The following is a 21,913-nucleotide window of genomic DNA, read 5'->3' as shown; positions in this document are numbered from 1 at the left end:
TAGAGCGGTCAGGTTACAGCTACTACCACCCCAGCCCACCGCAGTGACACTGCAAGGAGCAGTTCTCCCCACTGGAACGTAGGATACAGTACCACGTATGGATACATGCGGTTGCGTGGCCAGAACCGGGCGGAATAACCTTCACGCGCCCAGGATTGCTCTGATGACCGGGTAGCGTGGCCCCGTTACCTGGTCCCTCAGCTTGCAACTACGTGTCGGGTCATGCCCTAGGATCACGATGTAACCCTGCGGGCTACCTGTTGATGCAGCCTATGCTTCACCACCACCCTCACACAACCCCAACCTGTTCCATCAGCCAGCTGTCTAAGGTCCTGCCTAAGGCACATGCCGCTCTTCAGCGCGCCTTGTATCTACCTACCGCCCTAATCTGAGGCCCTTGAGTGTTCATCAGTAACACACGTCTCTCGTTGCCTAGTAAAGCAGTTCGTTGGTCATTGAGGCAGACCGGGGTTGGCCCCCCGCAAAAATCGTCCAGCGAGGATGTCAGCTCACACGCTCACACATGACCGCACAATGTCATTTCGCACACACCGCTCATGACGTCAGCTCTCATGCAACAACGAAACACACGCACACCCACGCGCCCATGCTACAACCGCTTCAGCCCCTTCTTCACCTTGGCCATGGTTGCGCTGGCCGCCGCGCCTGCCGCCGCCTTGCCCGCCGCCTCGCTCTTCGCCTTCTTCAGCGTCGGTGACGACCCCTCGCCGCCTGCGCCCGCCTCCTTCTTGCCACCCTCGCCAGCGGCAGCGCCGCCCGCGTTGGCGCCGCTGGTTGTGAGCGGCGTGGGCCGCTTGGCCTGGCTGAGGCCGTGGATGCTGGTCATCAGCCGCGCCCGCTTGTCGTATTCCTCATAGTCCTCCAGCAGCAGCTTGCCCGCCTCCTCGTTCAGCGCCGAGTCAGGGAAGGGCTGGATGAGCAGGCAGCGGATGACCTGTCGAGCGGGGCGTGTGTGTGTGTGTGTGTGTGTGTGTGTGCGTGTGTTAAAGAGCACAAGGAAAACGTTGCGCAAAGACAGTGTATGCGATGCAGCAAAGCGACGGTGTGTGCGTGTGTGTTAAAGAGCACAAGGAAAACGTTGCGCAAAGACAGTGTATGCGATGCAGCAAAGCGACGACGTGTGTGTGTGCATGTACTGTGTGAGATTTGTCGTGTGGAACGCGGGGGCGGAGGCCGCGCAGGCTCTCGGTGACGTGGACAGAGTAGGTTGTGAGCACGGTTGTGATTACGTCACGGCATGTACCGTAAGCTGCCGTATTCGCAGCCAGGTATGAGAAGTAAACGCCGCAGACACAAGCGCACCATGAACACATGTCGTAGCGTCGTCTCCGACGTCCAGTCGCGCTTCAGTACGTTCACGCAGATGTCACCCGACGTTGACACGTTGGGGTGGAACACCTGCAGCGGCGGTAGCGGCATCAGCAACGGCGGAGTGTATGGTACACGGTTACCCGCGTGATGGGAGATGTTCGCCTTGTTGAGGGTTGTACGTGGTCGGGACTCCCCCCAGTGCACATGCAGTGTCTATGGTCCCCACAGCCGCCTACGGATGACTGGGGTTGGGGTGCTAGTGCACCTTGGTGATGAAGAAGCCCTTTGGCGGAGACGCAGGGAAGTCCGTTGGGAGCGTCAGCCGCATGCGGAACATGCCTGCTGGGAGGATTGCGGACCAGCAGTCAGGTCCAGGTATTTCGATCAACCGCGCCTCTCGACCCCTGCACAACCCTCTGGAGACATGCTGCGTGCGTTGGTGTCCTGGTGCACACCCTATGCATGCCTTCCACGCACAAACGAGAAGACCTGTCAGCGCGGAAGTCCGCCACCACCACCACAACACACGCCCGGCACACTGAGTGTGCGTGACGGTCAAACTGGTCATTCCCCCCGTATGGTCAACCGCACGGTGCCCCCGGTCAGCAGCGGCGCATCCACACCACGTTATCCGCACCGTTCTCGAAAGGCGTTCCCTGTGGCCCCTCAATCTCTGCTTGGATATCCAGCAGGTTCTGCTCATTCATGAAAACGCGGATGCCTTCTGGCGGACTCGTCGATAGCTCTGCTAGCTCCCGCATAATCCGCTTCATAGTAGCAGCTGGAAGGTCCATTGCAGCGCAGATGTTATTGACGCGTCTAGGCAAACGGAGCCTAGCGAGGAATGACAAGAAGAAGAATGCTAGCGCCCTAGTCTCAGTACAGCCCAATACTTGCAGACAACGTTACAAATACTGTATGTGTCAGTATAAGTTTTTCCTGTGTTGACTCTGTTCAGTCCAAAGTCAGCCCACTAGTGCACGATTGCCTCCCCATCGCGAAGCCTTCTGCTTCCACCCGGCTCGCCGCCTCTTCTGTCGCGTTCTTGAGCAGACGGCAGGCCTCACTCATTGAATATACACTATACAGTGATTTTCAGGTCACCGCTCGTGCTCACTATCTAAAAATGGCCCTTGCTCAGCGCCCTTCGCTCGTGAAGCCTTTCGGCCGTAGCGCTCGCGCCGTGAAGGTCATCGCTCACGCAAAGCCCCAGAATGCTATTGGTGCGGCCCTCGTGGCTACCTCCCTGGTGCGTCGGGTTTCGGGTTCCGCCTGCTTGCTCGCTGTCGCGCGGAGCTGTGCTTTAGGCGCCGCTCGGCGCGGGACAGTATGTGGCAACGCTTAAGATCACCTTCAAAATGACGTGCTGGGCCTTGCAAGCCGCTGCAGGGCCTGCGGGCACAGCGACAGCTGATTTACGCGGGCGCAACCCTGACCGTCGCTCAAACGTTACGGGCTGTTGATAGCTCATTGTTGTCAGCTAAAGTTTCTCGTAAATGCTACCCGTATTGCACAGCGCCATCAGCCCTGTCGATAACGGCAACTGCCTGGGCGCAACCCCTTTGCTTGCAGGTGCTGACCACCAGCCCTGCGCTCGCCAACACCTACGAGCAGTCGGTGGCTCTGGAGCAGGAGTTCCGCTCCATCCTGCAGGAGCGCAACCCCAGCGCTGGAAAGGTAAGCCTGCGGCAGGCGGTCAGGGTTTGGGAGGGGTAGTCCGGCGCCAAGGGCTGTTGCGCGGCCGGCGGGCAGCGGTCATGCGGGTGCCCCTTCCGGCCTGCTGGTCCTTAGCCACTTGGTAGTCCTTAGCCACGAGGTTACAGCTACCATACATCGCGCTCTTGCCCACGCCAATGTTCACGGCGGCCACAGGTGGAGGTCGAGGAGGCCGCGCCCAAGGTCTCCAAGATCCGCGCCGCCGTCACTGCTGCGCCCGCGCCCGCGGTGGAGGCCGAGGCGCCCGAGGCCGAGCCCAAGGCGGCCTTCAGCGCCCCCGCGCCCGCACCCCGCCCAGCGGCCCCGGCGCCGTTCGCCGCCCCAGCTCCGGCGCCTGTGCCGGCGGCTGAGCCCGTCGTGGTGCAGGCTGTGGAAGCCCTGGCTCCCACTCCCACCCCGGCGCCAGTGGTTGCCGCACCGGCCCCTGTGGTGGTGGCCCCAGCCCCTGTGGCTGCTCCGGCGCCCGCTGCTGAGCCTGCTGAGGCTGCTGCCCCGGCTGCCGCCACTGACTCGAGCTCCACCAGTGAGTAGCCGGCTACTGGCTGCACCCAGCTCTGCCGTCCGCACCGTCTGTGACCACTGCGACAGCTTTGCCAGCCTCTGGACCGCCACTCGTGCGATACCATGACTGATATGGCGTGTGTAACATGCGCGTTTTCTGTAAACAACCCCCCAAACCCCAACTGCCTCCACACAGACATTGCCCTGCTGGTGGCCGCGGTAGCGGTGGTGGCCGTGGGCGCGAACGCTGCTGCACAGCAGGTGCGTTCTAGTGTTGTTACATGCGCCATGACCGCTATCGGCTGCGGCCGGCTGTACACGCCTGCTTTGCCACCATTCCTCAACCCCTCGTGCAGACCTGGCCCAGTCCTTTCAGGTATCAGCTCCTTTCAGCACCCGGATAATCCGCCTGCCACCTTAGCACGCTCATTCGGTCACTGCCGCGTGCTGTGTTGCCACCACTACACAGAACAAGCCCGCTGAGGCCACTTCAGCAGCTCCCGCCGCTCCCGCTCCTGCGCCGGCCGCCACTCCTGCTCCTGCTGCGCCGGCCGCTCCGGCTGCCGCTGCTGCTCCTGCGGAGGAGTCCAAGCCCGTGGCTTGAACGGCCAAGCTGTCGGATGTTACGCGATTGGCGCGGCGTTGAAGATCGGCAAGAAGTCCCAGCTGCTGGATGCAGTCTCACTGGTCCTAACGCCAGCGAAGGTGCCAGTTTGAGAGGATGAATGGCGAGGCTTTCATCTTTCCGCTGGAAAATCGCTATCGCGGTTTGCTTCATCTGTTCATCGCGCTCAACATGGCGATGTAGTGCTGCTCTCGCGCGTTCACCTCGCCTAGCGCTGCCAACTCCAAATCGGGCACCAGTAGGCTCGGCAACTGGCCGGCTGGTTGTGTGTTGTCTTTTAGGTTGTGTGATGTCGATGCAGCTGCCAACACCTTGCGTGCTGGCGTGGCGATCGGGGCGACCACATAGTCTGTGACTGGCGCCTTGAGCAGGTTCGGTAGGAGGCCAGGTACGCTCGCTGTCACTAGTTGGAGGCCCTTAGCTATGCCCTTAGCACAAGAACATGTGTTCAAGGGCACTAGGCGAGGCGCAGCGAGCACGTTGAGGATAACTTTGTCCATTATGAGAAGAAAAAGCTTAGGTAGGACTGTGTGCTAACATTATTTGTGTTTATGAACTGTGGTCAGGATGGCGTAAGTGGCAGAAGTAAGCGAGGGTTTCGAACGACGAGGTAGCGTACCCCTGGGGTGTCGACATGCTGCGTCGTACGGTTCCAATCCCGGTCTCTCTGTCCCTCAGCACGATTCCACGTCCGAGCACGGTTCCACATCCGGAACGTCCTTACGTCCCCATGATTCTGGGGATGCTATGTTGCATAGTCCTGCCACCAGTCGATCGAACAGCCGTCATACCAACTCAGCTTACAATAGCAATCCTCCCCTGACTGCACATCTCACAATACCCAGACGCGCCTGCGCACGCGTATACGCGGCAGCCCGAGCACGCTCCTGACACCTGCACACCGCCAGCGCGCCACGGACATACCACACACATCACCGCCCGCGCCATCCTGCATGCCCCCGCCACGACCACGACCACGGCCACCGCGAGTCTCGTACGTGTCTTACGCCGTGCGTTGCCGCTTCAGCGCCTCGCCCGCCTCCTGCTCCCGGCTGCAGGAGGGGCAAACGTACACACGCCCGTTGCCCTGCAAGACAGCGCGGCAGCCAACATGTCGCTCTCATGAGTGTCAAGTCGCAAAACAAAGATGGTTGGCCACCACAGGGGCTGCGTAGATGCACTGCGGCCACCGGCAGCCACCGCCACAAGTGCGCGGCCGGCCGCTGCACAGGTGCACGCATGCCGCTGCTCGTTACAGCCATGGATCTCACATGCATCCCATGTCCATCCAAAAACAACGAGTGTCGGTATGCCCTCCAGCTAATTCGACGCCAATATGGGTGCTGCGCCAACCCCGCCCCCAGTCTCCCACCCACCTGCGTGTAGTCCTTGTACTGCCCCAGCCCCGGCCGCTTGTCGCAGGAGTGGTGCACCCAGTTCTCGCAGCAGTCGCAGCACAGCCAGTCGGCTGCGCCGCCCTCGCGGTCGCGCGCGTTGCAGAGCACGCAGCGGTCCAGCGTGACGTCCTCCGGGTGCGCCACCTCGTACTCCCACAAGTAGTTCTGGTAGTGGCGCTTCAGCGCATTGCCGACGCCAGTCTGCTTGTTGCTCTCCGTCCAGTTGCGCATGCGCGGGAACACCTGCGTGGTAGATAAATTTGTGCGCGCGTGTGGTAGAATGCATGGCGATGTGTGAGCAGCGCTGTAAACTTTCAAGGACTGGAGGCGGGGTCGAAATTAAATCAAATCATGGGGCGTCACGCTGGTGACCAGCTGGCTACATGAAACCCATCCTAGACGTCTTCACGACCCAGCACAAGGTGTGTGCGAGCCCTGCAGTAAAAGCGATGCAGCGCCTCACCTGGCCCTTCCAGTTAATGCCGTTGCCGACCCGGAAGCCGCCGCGCGACACCACCTCGCGGTACAGCGCAAACAAGTCCAGCGACACGCCGTTGAGCACCTGCATGCCCCAACAGAAGAGGTTGTTAGCAGGAGTGCAGCCCGTGTGGGCGGCGCTTCGTGTGCTCGGCCCTAATGCACGTGCCCTTCAAACGGCACCCGTACCCATGCGCTGATTCCAACCAGAAAGACATTTCGCAAGCCCCTCGAGGCACACACGCACATACAAATAAAAACCTGCTAAGAACGAACCAACAAACCCGCCACGCCGCCTTCACGCACCGCCTCTGGGAACTTGCTCCGCTCCACGGTCTTGCCTCGCAGCAGCGTGAGGAACTCGCACAGGTCGTCGTAGAACTGCGCCTCGCTGCAGGCCGACAGCGGCGGCCGCCGGCAGGTGTAGCCCTGAGAGGGGGGGCGGCGGGAGGAGGAGGAGAACAGCGGGCACACAGCACAGCAGCACAGCCCGTGTGAGGGCAGCCTCCACGACCAGGTGTGTGAGGTGGCGTGCGTCAGTGACGTGGGTGTGTACGTGCTGGTAAGGGTGGGTGGTCCATGCTCACAGGGACCCGACCCGACAGCTGCTGCCGTCAGCGCAACACTTCAAGCCAGCAATGGATAAGACCCGCAGCGTAAACACATACTTGCCCTAAGACGCAACCAGGAGCCTGAATGGACGGGAACTGACTCCTTTACAGCTCCAGTTCCGGAGTCGTTCACTGGCTCCATATACCGCCATCGCCACCCGCTTTAGTCCAGCACATGCTTACCAAACCATCACACGCAACCGAAACGATGTGTTGCCGCCAGCTCGCATCTCGCATGATTACAGGCAACATTCTCAATATTTACCGCAAACGAAGGTTGCGCGACCGCTGACGACCCAACCAACCAAACGTCTTAAGGAATGCCGAAGCACTGCGTCTCTTGCATGCAATGAATGCGTTAACATATACCAGAGACGGCTGCCCAGCCCAGCCTGAAACGCTAGCACGAGCCATAAACAATTCATGACGCACGGCACCAACTAAGCGCGTGCATCCCCACCCACGGCGTTACGCGCGCGCTTTTGCCCATCGGATACACAGGTCTCGGGTTCCTTGCTTCCACGCCACACCGCACCAAGCACACGCAGTGTCAACGCTGCAGTGCTGAAGTCGCTGCAATGCTGTTGTCTCCGTCTGGTAGGCCACGCTCTCGCAGTAATGCATGTTTACCACGTCCGGTCATGCTTCCTACAATGCGAGCCCCGACCCAAGCATTTCCCCGCCCAGCACGCCCCCCACACCCACCGGCAAATCACCAGTGAAGTTGGGTGGCTTGTCGTGCCGAGCCGAACCGCCAGCGCCCCATCCGTCAAGCGGCGACGCCCCGTTTCCGTTCGCAACACCAGCCGTGCCGCCACCGTCCGCTGCCCCAGAGCCCGGCCCAGCCGGCGCACCGTCGCCGCTGCCGCCGAGCCCGTCGCCGGCGCCGCCCACCGGGCTGTCCGGGGAGGCTGCGGCGGCGTAGCCTGCCGCCGCGGCCATGTCGCTATTCCCGAGGAAGTGGAGATGCCCGTTCATGGCGTACCTACAGGCACACACGGAGGCACACACAGAGGAGGAGCACAACGCACGCGCGGGCAGCGACGAGCGGCACTTAGGCAGCCAGGGCATGCGCGCAGGGACGCACGGCCAGAGGCAACCACGTCAGCATGTGTGGTACCGGTGAAGTCCGCAGTCAAGGCCCCGAAGCAGTCCCGTCCTGCGTCCCCTGCGCGGCCTGCATTACACGCCTAGACCTCCCAAAACAAACGGCCCACCCCTGAGCGACCCCACACAAGGCCCCAGCCCCCTCCCCTCGCTGCCTGGCGTCCCTGCTGACACCTGCACACCCGCGAGTCAATGCTCACACGCGCCCCAACACGTGTCACTAAACCGCCACGGCACGAACCCGCGCTGCTCCGGACCACCCACCCCATCATGGCGTCTGCCCCGAAGTACGTGTGCCCGCCGTCCGCCAGGCCCGCCGGCATGTCGGTCATGATGACGTCATCGCCCACGCCGGCGCCCACGCCGGCAGCGACGCCGTGCTGCGCCGAAGGCGACGGCAGCGTGTCCGCCGTCTGCAGCCCGCCGCCGGGCGCCTGCGCTGACGCAGGGTCCGAGGAAGCCGCGGCGATGGTGGTTGCGACGGCGCCGTTGGCCGCGGGCAGGCCGCCGGCTATGAGGCCCATGCGCGCAACGTCGGCGGGCGTGAAGGCGCAGTCGGCGGCGTTGCCCACCGCCGCCACGCCCAACGCCGCCAGGCTGCGATACCTCGGCTCCTGCAGTTTGCACCGTGTGTGTGGTACAACAAGATGACGCGTGATAGCTTGCCAGGCAGAACCAACAAGCCCGCACGTACAGCCATCAGGCAGGCATTGCCCGTCACCACATGCACCAACCGCCACGAGCCCGTGCGCCAATCAGCCCGCCAGCCCCACAGCCAGACCCCACCTTGCACAGCGCTCGCAGCACCTCCACCGCCCACACGCTGGTGACCACCACCGTGTCCACCACCGGCGTGCCGCCCGCCACCGCCTTGCTGCTGCGCGGCGTGGGCAGCGACAGCCCCGGCGGCGGCAGCCGAAACTGCAGGCTCACCGCGTCCGTCACCAGCGTCATCCTGCGGTGTGCGGGCGGGATGCGAGCGCAGATCGCTAGGGTGGCCAGAAGGGAGTCAAGGAATCAGCCTTGGCGGCACGCCCCATGTCGGCCGTCAACACGCGCGTGCATGGCCTCACGCCCGCAGGGACGCACGCACGCACGCACACACGCAGGCCCGGCCGCACCTGAGCGCGTGCTCCACCAGCGTGGGGTGCTCCAGCACTGCGGGCGGCGCGCCCAGCACCACACTGCCCGCAGCGCCGCTGGAGGTGGTGTAGTCGCACCGCGCCGCCGCGCAGCCGGCAGGCAGGTTGCGAGGCAGCTTGTCCAGAGGCGTGCGCGCCGTCAGCTGCGAGGGAGAGAGCAAGAGCCGCGGCGGCGAGGAAGGTGTAGGTGAAGAGGTGAGCATCCATGACACCAGTCCTGCCTGTGATCTGCGCCCATCGTTGCCGCACTACTGCCACAACAGGCCCCGTCGAAGCCACGTGAGGCACCTCCGCCGCATGCGGAACACCCGCGGCATACCTCCAAGCCCCAGGTTTGCCTCACCTTACCACCATCGCCCCGCCACTACCCCCACGCTCTCCCCTTCTGTACTCCGTCGTCTTTGACCCCCCACCCTACCCCGCACCGCCCCCACCCCGACCGCCGCCGGCGCACCTGCAGCCCCCTGGCCTCCATGACCAGCAGCGCCCGCAGCGCCTCGCCCAGGAAGGACAGCCGCGTGCTGTCCACCAGCCCGCTGCCGCCCGTCAGCAGCAGGCGCAGCTCGGCGCGCGGCGCAAGCAGCCGCACATCCGTCCAGCCTGCACAGCGGCGGGGGCCACATTCAAGATTAGCTAAGAAAGGGGGAAGCAGCGAGCGAACCAGCGGGTATCGTGCAGTCAAGAGTCCAGAGGGTCGGCTGAGGTGGCGTGTCGGCCGAGGTGGCGTGCTTGGCGGGAGCAACCCAGCAACTCGGGCAGCTGGAGCCTTGCCGCCCGGGCCCAGCTGCCTGTCGCCGACCCTTCAGGCCAGTCTGCCGTCAGACTTTACCACGAGCCACTGGGTCATCAGCCGCATAAGCGTCCCAGCTATCAATCCAGTCCTTCACCAAAGCTGAAAACCCCGTGCCGTCACGCTGCCGGATGCCGTCACGATGCCGCTGCCGCAGCCGCACCCCACGCACGCACACGCACCCGGGAAGGCGGGCAGGTTGTTTGGGTCCAGCTGCTGCTGCAGGCCCGGCGGCACCGCCAGCGGCGGAATGGAGGCGCTGTCGGGCAGCGCAGGCCGGGCGGCGCCCACGAAGGCGGGCAGGGCCGGCACCGTGTGCGTGCCGTCCGAGCCCAGCACCATACAGTGCGCCTGCAGCGGGGCGGCACGGGCGGGGCGGCGCGCGGGCGGGAAGGTGGGTTGGTGTGTTGATGTGAGGCGTGAGCGGTGGAAGGTGGCGCTCCACGCCGACGGCCAGATCGATGCGTTCTACTTTTTTACAGGTTCAGGAGCAAGGGCTTTTCCATACAGGGTGTGCACTGAAGCTAGGATGGTCCAAGCACGGAAACTGCGCAGCGGGCTGCTGCCAGCCATGCACAACGCGTTCCAGCTTCGCCATGCATTTCCGGCCGCGCCGGCGCCCACCTGCGTGCTGTGGCTGGCCGCCGCGAAGGCCTCTGGCGGCGAGGCGAGCGTGTTGATCAGGAAGGCCGCAAACGCGCAGTTGTAGTGTGCAGCCACGGCGGTGGGGATGGCGGTGCCCGCCGGCCACACCACTACGTTGGCCACTCCACGCTGGTGCAACGACGGGCCTGTGTGCGGGGGGTGGGTTGGAGCGGGGTTATGTAATCGGGCGTGTGCGAACTGTGGCAACTCGGCCTGTGCGGCCGAGACCGCCTAGACGCCAGCTGTCTGCACCCCTCTTACTCCGCCCTGATCGAATCTTGCCGGTTTCGCTCATGCAACCCTCGAACCTGTTCCCCTGCGCGCTGCAACGGCTTCCTTTATAGGCACTCTGATGAAAAATACATTCCGTAACCTTCAAGCGCCACACCCTCGCCAGCCGGCTCACCGAAGTGCGGTGATACCACAGCATCCACGTACGCCACCTCTGGCCGCGCCTCCGCCAGTGCAGTTAACAGAGCCTCTTCCCCTGGCGTTATGTCACCTGCTGAATCCATACATGTGCGGCGAAGAGTACATTGAGTGGCGGTAGTGAGGCGGCCGTGTGGCGCAAAGATACTCGTAGGGTATCAAAGCGGAAATTCGGGCAGGCGCATCCGCACCCAGCCCAAATGTGCCCCTCCAGCCTGGCGGTGCTTTTGGTGGGCGCCCACCAACCACCCGCTGGGTCATGAAGACCATGGAATGGTCCGTCACCGCAACAGCTTGCGGTGTAAACCGTCGGCGTCTCCGTTCCGGTTGCACCCAAACTCTGCGTGCCGTGACGCAGGCGCACCCCGACAGGAACTCCCAACCGTTCCCGGTTCCCGCACCCGCACTCGCCCCTCACCCTGTCCCCCGTTATATGGAAGTATATAATTTGTGCTATATATGTATCTATATCCTGTGCATGGGACCCTGTGCATCGGCACCGGCACCCGCCCTAGCCCTTGCCCCCCCGCCCCCCCCCCCCGCCCCGAAAAGCGGCGGGACCAGCCTCTGTCGAATCACCTCGAAAGTGGAAAGCCCCGACAACCCCGGCCGACTTTTCCTCTCGTTGCAGCGGCGGTGCCGCTACATAAATGAAGTTTGGCCGGCTCGCAGCAACCGCCTCGTTGAACTCCGACAGCGATGGGTTTGTTAACGTGACCACCTGAAAGTCAAGGTTGCACCACGGTCGTCACGACTGCCTCGGCTCGCGCGCTGCGCGATGGTCAGCGACGTCTCCCGCGTGCAGGCGTGACGGAGCGGTAGTTGCAGCACCCTTGCTGAGCTCGTGCTTTCGGTCACTCACCTGGGCATTGCTCGGTCCACTCTCGGGCCCCGCCAAGTCCAGGATTGCTCCCTGCACACCCCCGAGCCCATCGTCGCTCACTGGCACGCACGCCAGCACGCGCCAGCGAGCGCCGTTGAAAGCCATATGCTGCCTTAACAGTGCATCAAATGCTAGCGTAAAGCAGCCTAAGAGAGGTTCAGCGAGTGCAATCAATGCAGAACCGTTCCGGACTTTGCTTCATAGTTCTGCACAGGCCCGGGTCGGTGAATGCAGATCTATAGACAATGCGCTTGTTCGTCGGAGGGTGCACTGGTTGGGCTTCGTTTTTGGTTTGGTCAGCATCGACTCCGACTACCGATCAAAGCTCGCCCGCGCTTTTAAATGTCCTTCACACGCACACCAATGCAAATGCCCTTGAGCATCTCAGTTTCATTCTAAACCTTTCACCTCTTACACTGGCGCGCAATCCTTTCTTTGGACAAGCTTCTCGCATTGTTCGCGCAAAGTGCCATTTTCACAAGCAAAGATTGCCATAGATTGGGGTGAAACCGACCAAAATTCAGGACTGCGCACCCAAACGAGCTGACGCGGCAAGGCGGCCACATCCACATTGACAGCCAACAGGTGGAGAGGAATGAGCTTGGTGGATGACGACGACGCCCAATCGCAGGGCGTGAATAGCGTACTCGATGAAATTCTAGACCAGGTGCGCAGGGGAGTAGCGCACCCAACAAACCCGCGTTGCTGACACCGCAGCCGTGTCCGCGGCGCCTCGCGGGGAGCTGCGTGGGCGCTGGATGGGTGCCTGAACGCCGCATGCATTGCCGCTAGCAGTCTAGATTGTAGCACCGCATGCAGAGGCCGCGGGGATGCAGTTATTGCGGCAACACCAGGGCCAGTACTGCCGCGGCCTCTGCATGTGGTGCTGCTGCCTTCGGCACTGCCGGCGGCAATACGGTACAAGCGGCGTGTTGCCGTGATGGCTGCACCCGCCGCTAGGTCCCTGCAATTGCATTGTCGCCGTCGTACGCACCGTGAGACCTGCCCCTGGAAGCCCGCGCGCGCTGTCCCGTGGCATTACATGCCCATATTCGTCCGTGAATTGGCTCTAACCAGCAGCGGCGGCCGTTTCCCATTCTTTTCCTTTTGTTGCCCATGCAAACTGACCTGTCCCTTACCACTGTGCAGTACCGCTTCAACTGGGAGCCCGAGTATCGGGTCAAGTTCAAGAAGGAGTGAGTACCAGCTCGCATGGGGCCTTAGCACTGGGTCTTCAGCGACTCGCAGGGCTGTGTTGAGTCAGGAGGAACAGCCGGACAGGGGTGGCAGTGGCAGGGAGCTGAGAGGTCGTGAGCTGGCATGTGACACGCGTGACAAATCTGCCCTCTCCTTTTCCTCGCGGACCTAGGCTCGCAAGCTTTACGTTAGGCATTGGCCTTTCAAAGCCGCACCAAGCGGAGTCTCGGCTGCGACTGACGGTGAGTGGCCGCGCTGGCAGCTGGGTTTCCCGACCACTAACGGGCTGAGCCGCTCCAGTTTGAAAGGATTCAGTGGGGCCACGTGGACCTGGATCCATCAAATGCTCATGCTCAGTGATCAGTAGTGGGCTGGGCCGTGGCAGCTTCGGTTCGCGGCTGCTTGGCACGTTGGCACCTCTCGACTTGTGCCGAACCGGCTCACGAGCACCGGCGGCAACCCGACCACCTGGCATCCCCCTGCTGCACCCCTGAGCCGCGCCGCGCCCACAGCACCACCCATTACATCCCTCCCTCCCACCCTCCCTACCTGCCATCCACCACAGCTCAAGCCGGAGCACAGCGACGCGGGCTGGCGGCCCGGGCGCTTCGTGCAGAAGGTGCTGGTGCTGCCGCAGCAGCATTTCGCAGCGCTGTACAGCCGCAAGCTGGCCTGGGGCATCCTGCGCTGCCAGTTCGTGGCGGGGTACTTCTGGGACCGCAAGAGGCCCAGCCTGGACTACCGGTGCGGGGTTTTAGCCGTTCATGTGGAGAACGGGGGCGCTATAGGTATAGCCATAGCGACACTCGACAAAGCCCCATCCCTTAGTGCACCACTGTCCCCGGCGGATGGAAGGGTAGTTTATTCCAGTCCCAAACCAGGACCCAGCGCACAGGGCGCGGAGGAGGTTTGGCGTTTGACCTTGATCTTGGACGCCCTTGAGCCTCGCGGTGCTCGTCAGCGTTGGCCGTAGACCGTTGACATTCAACTCGCTTACCATCAAGTAACACCCTTGCTCGCAACGCGCTTGCAACCCAACCCGCAAAACTGTATTCGCAACACACCTGGTGTATGGCGCTCCAGCACACCGGGGGGTAGAGGGTTGGTGGTGGGATGACGAAGGGGATGGCGGGGCTGGTGGGGCGGTGGAGGGGTGACGGGGCTGGTAATGGGGCAGTGGGGCCAGGGCAATGCTGGGTGGTGGGTTTGGGTTTGGCAGGGGGGCGAGGCGTGAGAGGTGTGGTGCCGGAGAGGAAGCTGGGGTGTGTGGCAGAACGGCAAGGGGCTCTGCGGCCTGGGGTTCTAGGGCCTGCGCGTGCCAATCTGTGTGGAGGGCAAGGCCGAGCTGGCTCAGCTGGCTTGATGGCACGCGGTCTGGAGGTTGCTTGCCTGGTCCTTGACCAGCACGTCGTAAGCGTGTCGTGTCCTTGTTGTGCGCCCGCAGGTTATCGACCAAGTGGAACGAGGGGCTGCGGATCAAGCGGAAAGAATACGTGAGTGCCCGTAGGCGTTGGGCGGTTTGGAGGGCCGCTTCGTGCTTGCAGTTAGCCCGGGCCAGTCCCGCGTGCAGTGTTACCACTCTGACCGTGCCGTGACCTGGCCTGCCGCACTGCCAGTAACAATACCATCACCAGTCCAGCACCAACAGTCCAACACCACCACCACACCTGCGCCCTTACCCGCACCCCCCCCTGCAGTACCAGCCGCACAACAACCTGCTGCTACGAGCCAAGTGGAACCTGGACATGCAGCTGCCAGACGTGGAGGGGTGAGGCGCCGGGAGGGGTGGGGCGCCGGGAGGGGTGAGGCGCCGGGGGGAGTGCAGCGCACGTGTGCGTCGTCAATTCTTACCCAATCAAACCCCACCCATCGTTCTTCACCACCGAGCTACGGTCTCATCACACAACACTGTGCTTCACACGCTCTCAACCCCAACCCCAATCCAACCCCACCCCAACCACACGCACACGTACCAAACGACTGCACTGGATGTGACTGGGTGTGCTGCTGTTGTACGGCTGCCCTGTACGGCCGCAGGCACCTGGGCGGCGTGGAGGGCAGCACGCAGGTGCCGGTGGACGTCGAGTACGGCAGCCTGGACTTCAGCATCACGCAGGTCGGCAAGGAGTGGGAGGGGACGGGGTGGGGCAGTTGGTGGCAGGGAGTGTCGGTGGAAGAGCACGGGTTGTGGGGTGGAAGATTGTGGCGGGACGGCAGGACTGAGGAGCGACCGTGAGGGCTTAAGAGGCCTGCGCCTGCAACAGGTGTTGTACCCTATCCCGTGCGCGCCCCTGCTACGCACTAAACGAGAGCGCACGGCGATGCCATCTGCCTGTCCCGTCTCGGGCCCGCCCGCCCACCCGCCTGCCTGTTGCGACCCTGCACCCATATATGCTATTCAACTCCATGCCCTGGCCTCGCCCCGTGCAGCTGGACTGTGTGGTCGACCTGGACGGGCACAAGTACCGGACCAAGAAGAGCACCACCGCGGCGGGCGCGGCGGCAGCTGCTGCCGCGGCCCCAGCGCCCGGCAGTAGCAGCGGCGGCGCGGCGGGCGGCTCGGGTCGGCGGGGCGGCAGCGGTGACAAGGACGCGGGGGCTGTGGCCTCAGGGCCGGGCGGGGCGGGCGCAGGGAGTGCGTTGGCGGGGCGGATAGCGTGGCCATGGCAGAACAAGTAGTGTGAGACCCGGGGGGTGCGAGAGTGGGAGAGGGGGGAGCGGCTCTGTGGTTAGGGTTGGGGCCTGGGAGCGGTTGCGTGGGGCGGTAGCTTACTGCGAAGTAATCAATATGACAGGCATGGCATTGCCGTTGCGACCAGCGTGGAGGCATATGGTATGCGGTTGCGACCGGCGTGGAGGCATATGATATGAGAGCGTTGTGCAGAGGTCCTAAAGGGAGGGATGTTCCCGAGCGATGTCAGCAGAGAATCTGTAGAGAAGGGTGACGGTAGGAATGGTGGCAGCCACTGGCTGGCTGTGGTGCAAGTATCACCAGCAGTAGCAGCAGCAAGGGTGCTATGGTAGCCGAGCAGTAGCTGAGTGGCAATGTGGATAGTAGCCCTGACTGGGGCCAGAGGCGCCCCAGCTGCAGCTGCTCACCCTGTAATAACAGTATGCATGACCTTCTGCCTCGCATGCTCGAGAGTCCCTGCCGCGGTGCGTTGACAACGGCCGTTAACAGAGTGGTGGGCCATTCACCCCTTTGTCACTTGACAGCCACACCGCTATGCAACCGCTTTGCTCCCAGAGGATTCCTGCGGGATTTCGAGGTAGAGTTCGCCGGGAGCGCCACGGCTGTGAGGGCGCTTGACACGCCACGCGGGGCACCCTGGCCACACACCCGCCAACACGCGATGGGCTTGGTCGACTTGCCAAGCAAGTGCTGTTTGTAATACTTGAGGACGCTATTGACTGAACATAGATTACAATGCGCCCTCAAACAGAGCATGCAGCAAGTTAGCGCTCCTCTTTAGCAATCAATCAACTTGAAGAGACGCGCTTTGCAAGGACTTCAAACGTCACAGGCATCTTCATACACTCTAGATTGCGTATATATTGCCCAAAATGTCTTGGCTCGCGCCCAAGCAGCTGGAGGATGCATCGCGCATTCTGCGGGGTTTGGCGCTAGTCGCGTCAAAGATGGCGACTGAAAGGTGGGTCTCCAGAATGACCAATCTGGCTTCCAGCGGGGCGCGTCTAGCTTTTATTTCGCAACGCCTCTGTGCCCTCCTGCCACGCCAACACCCCGCCACCCGACGCGTTGTCGCAGCCCCCTTGCGAAGCGCACGGCGGCTGCTGACTACCAGGCAGCCCTGCAGTATGCAGCTGATGTTCTGCAGCAGCAGGCAGAAGCCGCCGCGGCCTCCGCCGGGTCGCCGGCGCCACCACCCGCGGGGGCAGCAGCAGAACCCGCGGCGGCAGCACACGGGACGCCGCAGTCCCCGTCGGCGCCAAACTACGCCGCGGAAGCATCGGCGCCAGACCTCACCGCATTCTACACTTCCACATCAGCGTCCGGGCTAGGGGCGATGGGAGCTGGAGCGGGCGCGCCGGCGTCGGTCCTAGCTCAAGCAGTCGCGGCAGCGGCGGCGGAGTCGCTAGCAGCACCAGCGGCGATGACGTCGAGCGGGCTTGGCGCCGGACTGGCCGCGCCGTCCTTCGCATCACAAGGGCTGGCAGCGTCTAAGTTCCGTGCCGCAACGGCCGTGCCGGAGGCGCAGCCGGCGGCTGCCGCGGTGGCGGCACAGGTAGCTCCGGCGCTGGCACCAGAGCCGGCCTCCGCGCCCTCCATTGATGCCGCGTCCTCTTTCGTTGCACATAGCGCCGTGGGTGCCGCGCTATCGCTTGGCACTGACGCAACGGCAGCACAGGTGGCGGCGGCGGCGCCGCCGTCATCTGCCGCCGCCGCCGCCGCCATGTATGACGTCCCGCCGCCGTCGGCCCGGCTGCCGTCGGTGCATGACGACGTGGTGGTTGCCGCCATCTCCAATGGGCCCGAGCGACACGCGCGGGAGGAGGCTGGGCAGCAGCAGCAGCAGCAGCAGCAGCAGCACCAGCATGTAGAGGCGGCGGCGGGGACGACGGCGGCTGAGGCGGGCATGGCTGGCGTGGAGGCGGCTGCAGCGCAGGAGGCACTGGCGGCGGCAGCAGCTGCCGCGCCGCCGCCTCCGCCGCTGCCGCAGGCACCGGCGCGGAAGCTGCGCGAGCGCAGGTGCGTCTTGAGTATGGGTTGATTTACCGCACACGCATTACACATGCACCGTAATGTCGCATGTCCGCTTATGCCGCCTTGCATTCAACCCATGCCCACCGTGTGCCGGGCTTCGCAGCTTTGTCACGCCCGCCCCCTCTGTCCGCCTCTTCTTCTTGCCTACACGCCTCGTGCACCTCCTCTGCCTGCCCGCCTGCCCTGCCTTGCTCCTCTGCCCCATGTGTCCGTCAGGGTGCCAGAGTCACCCATCGGCCGCGCGCTGGGTTTCGCCGGCCTGGGCGCCAGCCTCATTCTGGGTTCCATCTCAGACAACATCACACGCGCCATCCGCGGCCCCGATGCGCCCGGGCCCGACGTAGCAGCTGCTGCTGGCGGCGGCGGCGGCGGCGGCGGCAGCGGCAGCGGCGGCGCTGGCGGCGCCGCGGCGCGGCGTGGCGGCAACTCGTTCCTGACGGAGGCGAATGCCGAGCGGCTGGCGAACGCGTTGTGCCGTATGCGCGGCGCGGCTCTGAAGATTGGGCAGATGCTGAGCATCCAAGACGAGAGCGTGCTGCCGCCGCAGGTGCGGGCTGGCATGTGTGGCCGGGTGTCCTTCCCTACACACACACACACACACACACACACACACACACAGGTCCAGGCGGCTCTCGAGCGGGTGCGGGCGGGTGCGGACGTGATGCCGCGCAGCCAGCTGGAGGGCGTTCTGGTGGCGGAGCTGGGGCCGGACTGGCAGCAGGAGCTGGCGGAGTTCGACTGGGAGCCGCGAGCGGCGGCGTCCATCGGCCAGGTGGGCGTGTGTGTGTGGGCATGTGGGCGTGGGCGTGGGCGTGTGTGTGTGTGTGAGCTGAGGGGTGGGGTGGGGCTGGTCCACTCGTGTTGCCGACTGCGGGGGCTGGGCACGGGTGCACTGCGACGCGCGTGCTGGTTGCACTCCAAGCTCTGATGTGCGCACACACACACGCCGCTGCATGCGGCGGCACATGTTGGGTGGGAGAGGATTGCTTGAGAATGGGGGGTTGGGAAAGTAGAGCAACGCGTCACATCTGCCCTGCCTCACACACTTGCACAGGCCACCCACGCAATGCTTTGCATGCCCTATCCTCCATGTGCCTCTCTGTCCGTGCCAGACACGCACACCGCGTCACGCAGACCGTGTCACGCCGCATCACTCATGCCCTGCTACTGCCGCATCACTCATACACTGCTGCTGCTGCTACTGCCGCATCACTCATGCGCTGCTGCCGCCCACTCAGGTGCACACGGCCGTGCTCAAGGACGGGCGGCGTGTGGCCATGAAGATCCAGTACCCGGGCGTGGCGCGCTCCATCGAGAGCGACGTGGACAACCTCATGCGGCTCATCGCGGTGGCCAATGTGCTGCCGCGCGGCATGTACGTGGAGAACGCCGTCAAGGTGCGTGGGCGGGGGTGGGGGTGCTTGGGGTGGCGGTGGCGGTCTCTTGATAGGTACACTTGGTAGTGGCGAAGCCACGGGTGACTAGGGCTGACAAGCCCTGGTGCTAGGCAAGCACGCTCCACATGCTCACGCCTAGGCACGCCCGACACAGCAACAGAGAAGGCCTGGTGGTGGGGGTGGGTGCTGGTTTGGCTACTACAAGTGGGCAGTGGGGAGTGGGGGCGCTACTGCTAGTGCCATCAGTGGGCGCTACTGCACCGCGCGTGCGAGCCCACCGGCTGTTCGGCGTGTCGAGGCGCCTCGGCGCCGCATGCTTCCTACCAGCATAACCATGCAACCCCGCCCGGTCAGCCACCCGGGGCCTAGCCCCTGTCGTTTCCTTCACCACACACCGCACACCGCACACACCACAACACACGTCTCCCTTGCCCGCACGCCTCGGCCCCGCCCATAAGTATCATGCTTGCGCATCTGCCTGTGCTCCGCTAGTTCAGCTTGGTTTGGTTTAGTTTACGCTGGTGTTTACAACCCCACCCACCCCCTCAGGTAGCCAAACGCGAGCTGGCGCTGGAGTGTGACTACACCTACGAGCTGGCATGCCAGCAGCGCTTCCGCCGCCTGTTCGCGGCCGACCCCGCCCTGGCGCCGCACTTCCACGTGCCCGACGTGGTGCCGCAGCTGTCCAGTGCGCGCGTGCTCACCACCGAGTGGGTGCAGGGCGTGCCCATCGACCGGGTGAGGAGGGAGGAGGGAGGAGGGAGGAGGGAGGGGGGAGTAGCAAGGGGGAAATGAGGGAGGAGGGCGGTTGCATTTCTGCAACATTGGGAACAGGGGGAGGGGGAAGTGAGAGGGAGGAGGAGGGACGAGGGGGGAGGAGTTTGTGGTGTCGAACCCAACGAATGGGTGCCAATACATGGCAGCTACCCACGACACGACCACACACACACGCACACACACACACGCGCGCGCCCCGCAGGTGTGTGAGCTGTCGCAGGAGGTGCGTGACCGCGTGGGCTCCAAGCTGCTGCGCCTCACGCTGCGGGAGCTGTTCGAGTGGCGCTTCATGCAAACCGACCCCAACTGGGGCAACTTCCTCTACGACCCAAAGGCAGACAAACTCAACCTCATCGACTTTGGCGCCTCGAAGGAGTACCCCGAGGTGCGTGTGTACGCATGGGTAGGCGTATACTCGGGAAACAACAACGTGCGCGTGTACATGTGTGTGTGCGCTACAGGAGTAAGCGTGCGTGTACGTGCGCTAAGGATCACAAGAGGCAGACGCGCGTGCAAAGTTTGCTGTCCTTCCTATTGCAATCCTCTCTGTCGTCTTGTGCTCTCGTCCTCACCCAAACCCGCGTTGGGTTCTCCCCACGCCCGCAGCACTTTGTGACTGACTACATGCGGATGGTGGCGGCATGCACGGAGCGCGACCGGCAGGGCGTGATTGACATGTCCGTGAAGCTAGGCTTCCTCACAGGTAGGGAGGGGCCGGCAGGACTTGAGAGATTGCTGCAGCCTGCATTGCTGCTAGGCCCCTACGCGCCGCCGTACTGAAGGCTGCTGGCGGCTGGCGCCTCGTCTGCGCTCATGCCCCCAGCGCTGGGCTGTCACGCCATCTGCGAATGTTGCGAATGTTGTGCCACCAGCAATACTTGGACGGATGCAGCCACTTACTAGCCACTGTTAACGGTCACACGCTCCAACTCGCACCTATGCCCATTTCGGCCATCCCTCTCTTCCTCCTCCCCTCAGGCGACGAGAGTGAAGTGATGATGGACGCACACACGCAGGCTGGGTTCATTGTGGGAGTGCCCTTCGCCGCCAAGGTGCGTGCGACGTACATGGCCGCACGGCGCTGGTGTGTGTCCTGGGCGGGCACACAATCCCCAACAACACACAAGCCACCAAGCCTCCCTGCCCTTGCCTCCCACCCCCAAATTAGCCCATAGGTTTGAACCCTACCTTACATGCCGAACCCGTCGCTCGTGTTGACCTCTCTTTCTTTCAGGGCTTGTATGACTTCGGCTCGCACGGCGGCATGACCAGCCGCGTCAGCGAGCTTGGTTCGGTGATGCTGAAGCACCGCCTGACGCCACCGCCAGAGGAGGCATACTCGCTGCACCGCAAGCTGAGCGGCGCCTTCCTCGCCTGCATGAAGCTCAAGGCGCGGGTGAGTGCCCGGCTGCCGCTCCTCTAGCATGTCGCAAACGGGTTAATTGTTGGCACCGTCTTGGCAGCATGGACGGCTGTCCCCCGGGATGGGGAGGGTGTGTGACTATTGCTCCTGCTGCTGCTGCTCTGCTGCTCTGCTGCTGCTCCTGCTGCTACAGCTCCCGCTGCTGCTACTGCCATTGTTGCTGATACTGCTACTGCCGGAACGCGCAGGTGCCCTGCCGCGAGATGTTCTATGAGGTGTACAACGCCAAGCTGGGCCCCTTCGTGCCGCCGCGACTGAGCCCGGCGGAGCGGGAGGCGGAGGCGGTGGCGGGCGGCCGCCAGGCCGCCGCGTGAGCTGCAGAGGGGCGAGGCGAGATGTGGGGTGTAATTGGCTGCAGCGGGCTGTGGCATGAGTTGCAGAGGGGCGAGGGGAGGTGTGGGGTATAGCAGGCTGGAGGCGTGCGTGAAGGCGAGAGGATGAGGCTGGGCGACTCGTGTAGAGCGAGCTAGAGCGGATGGAGAAATGGGCAGGTTTCAGTGCGCGTCTGTGTGCGGCTGTGGCTGTGTGGTACGCGGCGAGAGTGCTGGCGTGGGATAGCGAGGTTGGGCATGGAGAGTGAACGCTGCTAGGGGGCAGCGAGTCACACGCAAAAGTGTGCGGGTAGCTGCAGGATGTGAGCAGGATGCGGGGCCTCTGTAGTGTGTCTGGCACATTCCTGCAAGGGGTTGACTGTTCAAGAGCACTTCGATGAGCACTGACGAAAGCGTATGGAGCGGA

The 21,913-nt window shown here is 63.5% G+C and overlaps 5 protein-coding genes across 8 annotated transcripts; 3 read left to right on the top strand and 2 right to left on the bottom strand.

The window, feature by feature from the left end:
* Window position 1: 1 nt before the first annotated feature.
* On the bottom strand, window positions 2–2,247 carry CHLRE_10g430050v5 (uncharacterized protein). The gene is made up of 4 exons (XM_043066629.1): window positions 1,970–2,247; window positions 1,598–1,671; window positions 1,324–1,419; window positions 2–955 (listed from the first exon to the last, which is right to left on the bottom strand). Exons 1-4 carry the CDS (start codon window positions 2,124–2,126, stop codon window positions 611–613), a joined length of 672 nt encoding a protein of 223 aa, XP_042920026.1. The 5' UTR covers window positions 2,127–2,247; the 3' UTR covers window positions 2–610.
* A 147-nt stretch (window positions 2,248–2,394) lies between these two features.
* CHLRE_10g430000v5 (uncharacterized protein) lies at window positions 2,395–4,844 on the top strand. The gene is made up of 5 exons (XM_043066628.1): window positions 2,395–2,581; window positions 2,905–3,009; window positions 3,205–3,571; window positions 3,746–3,810; window positions 4,019–4,844. Exons 1-5 carry the CDS (start codon window positions 2,459–2,461, stop codon window positions 4,151–4,153), a joined length of 795 nt encoding a protein of 264 aa, XP_042920025.1. The 5' UTR covers window positions 2,395–2,458; the 3' UTR covers window positions 4,154–4,844.
* Window position 4,845: 1 nt separating this feature from the next.
* On the bottom strand, window positions 4,846–11,907 carry CHLRE_10g429880v5 (uncharacterized protein). 4 transcript variants are annotated; one of them, XM_043066625.1, is made up of 14 exons: window positions 11,635–11,907; window positions 11,352–11,493; window positions 10,750–10,845; window positions 10,323–10,489; window positions 9,881–10,049; window positions 9,363–9,508; window positions 8,888–9,051; window positions 8,553–8,721; window positions 8,031–8,380; window positions 7,365–7,644; window positions 6,355–6,477; window positions 6,035–6,133; window positions 5,551–5,814; window positions 4,846–5,261 (listed from the first exon to the last, which is right to left on the bottom strand). In XM_043066625.1, the coding sequence occupies exons 1-14, from the start codon at window positions 11,758–11,760 to the stop codon at window positions 5,178–5,180; spliced, it is 2,379 nt and encodes a 792-aa protein (XP_042920023.1). In that variant the 5' UTR covers window positions 11,761–11,907; the 3' UTR covers window positions 4,846–5,177. The 4 variants fall into 4 exon arrangements, with proteins under 4 accessions (XP_042920023.1, XP_042920024.1, XP_001702690.2 ...); XM_001702638.2 differs by lacking the exons at window positions 4,846–5,261; window positions 5,551–5,814; window positions 6,035–6,133; window positions 6,355–6,477 and having other exon boundaries at window positions 6,736–7,644; XM_043066626.1 differs by lacking the exons at window positions 4,846–5,261; window positions 5,551–5,814; window positions 6,035–6,133; window positions 6,355–6,477 and having other exon boundaries at window positions 6,766–7,644; window positions 10,750–10,848.
* Window positions 11,908–12,007: 100 nt separating this feature from the next.
* CHLRE_10g429850v5 (uncharacterized protein) lies at window positions 12,008–15,970 on the top strand. Its single transcript, XM_043066624.1, has 8 exons — window positions 12,008–12,322; window positions 12,805–12,851; window positions 13,025–13,094; window positions 13,418–13,596; window positions 14,297–14,345; window positions 14,550–14,620; window positions 14,890–14,968; window positions 15,283–15,970. Exons 1-8 carry the CDS (start codon window positions 12,251–12,253, stop codon window positions 15,529–15,531), a joined length of 816 nt encoding a protein of 271 aa, XP_042920021.1. The 5' UTR covers window positions 12,008–12,250; the 3' UTR covers window positions 15,532–15,970.
* A 117-nt stretch (window positions 15,971–16,087) lies between these two features.
* Window positions 16,088–21,913, top strand: CHLRE_10g429800v5 (uncharacterized protein). The gene is made up of 11 exons (XM_043066623.1): window positions 16,088–16,505; window positions 16,622–17,563; window positions 17,795–18,125; window positions 18,198–18,350; window positions 18,817–18,975; window positions 19,525–19,713; window positions 19,955–20,137; window positions 20,359–20,455; window positions 20,731–20,804; window positions 20,987–21,148; window positions 21,364–21,913. Exons 1-11 carry the CDS (start codon window positions 16,417–16,419, stop codon window positions 21,487–21,489), a joined length of 2,505 nt encoding a protein of 834 aa, XP_042920020.1. The 5' UTR covers window positions 16,088–16,416; the 3' UTR covers window positions 21,490–21,913.

Source organism: Chlamydomonas reinhardtii, chromosome 10, assembly GCF_000002595.2.
Source record: "Chlamydomonas reinhardtii strain CC-503 cw92 mt+ chromosome 10, whole genome shotgun sequence".
Taxonomy (NCBI): Eukaryota; Viridiplantae; Chlorophyta; class Chlorophyceae; order Chlamydomonadales; family Chlamydomonadaceae; genus Chlamydomonas; species Chlamydomonas reinhardtii.
This window is presented reverse-complemented; position numbering and strand designations above follow the sequence as displayed.

Excerpts from the sequence above, each read along its gene's own strand:
- CHLRE_10g429850v5 (XM_043066624.1), top strand. The coding sequence starts at position 12,251 with ATGAGCTTGGTGGATGACGACGACGCCCAATCGCAGGGCGTGAATAGC. Across the intron at positions 13,095-13,417 it reads AGTCTCGGCTGCGACTGACG|CTCAAGCCGGAGCACAGCGA; the intron begins GTGAGTGGCCGC and ends CATCCACCACAG. Across the intron at positions 14,969-15,282 it reads TGGACTTCAGCATCACGCAG|CTGGACTGTGTGGTCGACCT; the intron begins GTCGGCAAGGAG and ends CGCCCCGTGCAG.
- CHLRE_10g429880v5 (XM_043066625.1), bottom strand. The coding sequence starts at position 11,760 with ATGGCTTTCAACGGCGCTCGCTGGCGCGTGCTGGCGTGCGTGCCAGTG. Across the intron at positions 10,846-11,351 it reads CGGGGCTTTCCACTTTCGAG|GTGACATAACGCCAGGGGAA; the intron begins GTGATTCGACAG and ends TGGATTCAGCAG. Across the intron at positions 5,262-5,550 it reads AGTACAAGGACTACACGCAG|GGCAACGGGCGTGTGTACGT; the intron begins GTGGGTGGGAGA and ends GCTGTCTTGCAG.
- CHLRE_10g430000v5 (XM_043066628.1), top strand. The coding sequence starts at position 2,459 with ATGGCCCTTGCTCAGCGCCCTTCGCTCGTGAAGCCTTTCGGCCGTAGC. Across the intron at positions 2,582-2,904 it reads CCCTCGTGGCTACCTCCCTG|GTGCTGACCACCAGCCCTGC; the intron begins GTGCGTCGGGTT and ends CTTTGCTTGCAG. Across the intron at positions 3,572-3,745 it reads CACTGACTCGAGCTCCACCA|ACATTGCCCTGCTGGTGGCC; the intron begins GTGAGTAGCCGG and ends GCCTCCACACAG.
- CHLRE_10g430050v5 (XM_043066629.1), bottom strand. The coding sequence starts at position 2,126 with ATGGACCTTCCAGCTGCTACTATGAAGCGGATTATGCGGGAGCTAGCA. Across the intron at positions 1,672-1,969 it reads GGGAACGCCTTTCGAGAACG|GCATGTTCCGCATGCGGCTG; the intron begins GTGCGGATAACG and ends TCCTCCCAGCAG. Across the intron at positions 956-1,323 it reads CGCTACGACATGTGTTCATG|GTCATCCGCTGCCTGCTCAT; the intron begins GTGCGCTTGTGT and ends CCCGCTCGACAG.
- CHLRE_10g429800v5 (XM_043066623.1), top strand. The coding sequence starts at position 16,417 with ATGTCTTGGCTCGCGCCCAAGCAGCTGGAGGATGCATCGCGCATTCTG. Across the intron at positions 18,976-19,524 it reads ACGTGGAGAACGCCGTCAAG|GTAGCCAAACGCGAGCTGGC; the intron begins GTGCGTGGGCGG and ends CCACCCCCTCAG. Across the intron at positions 20,456-20,730 it reads GAAGCTAGGCTTCCTCACAG|GCGACGAGAGTGAAGTGATG; the intron begins GTAGGGAGGGGC and ends TCCTCCCCTCAG.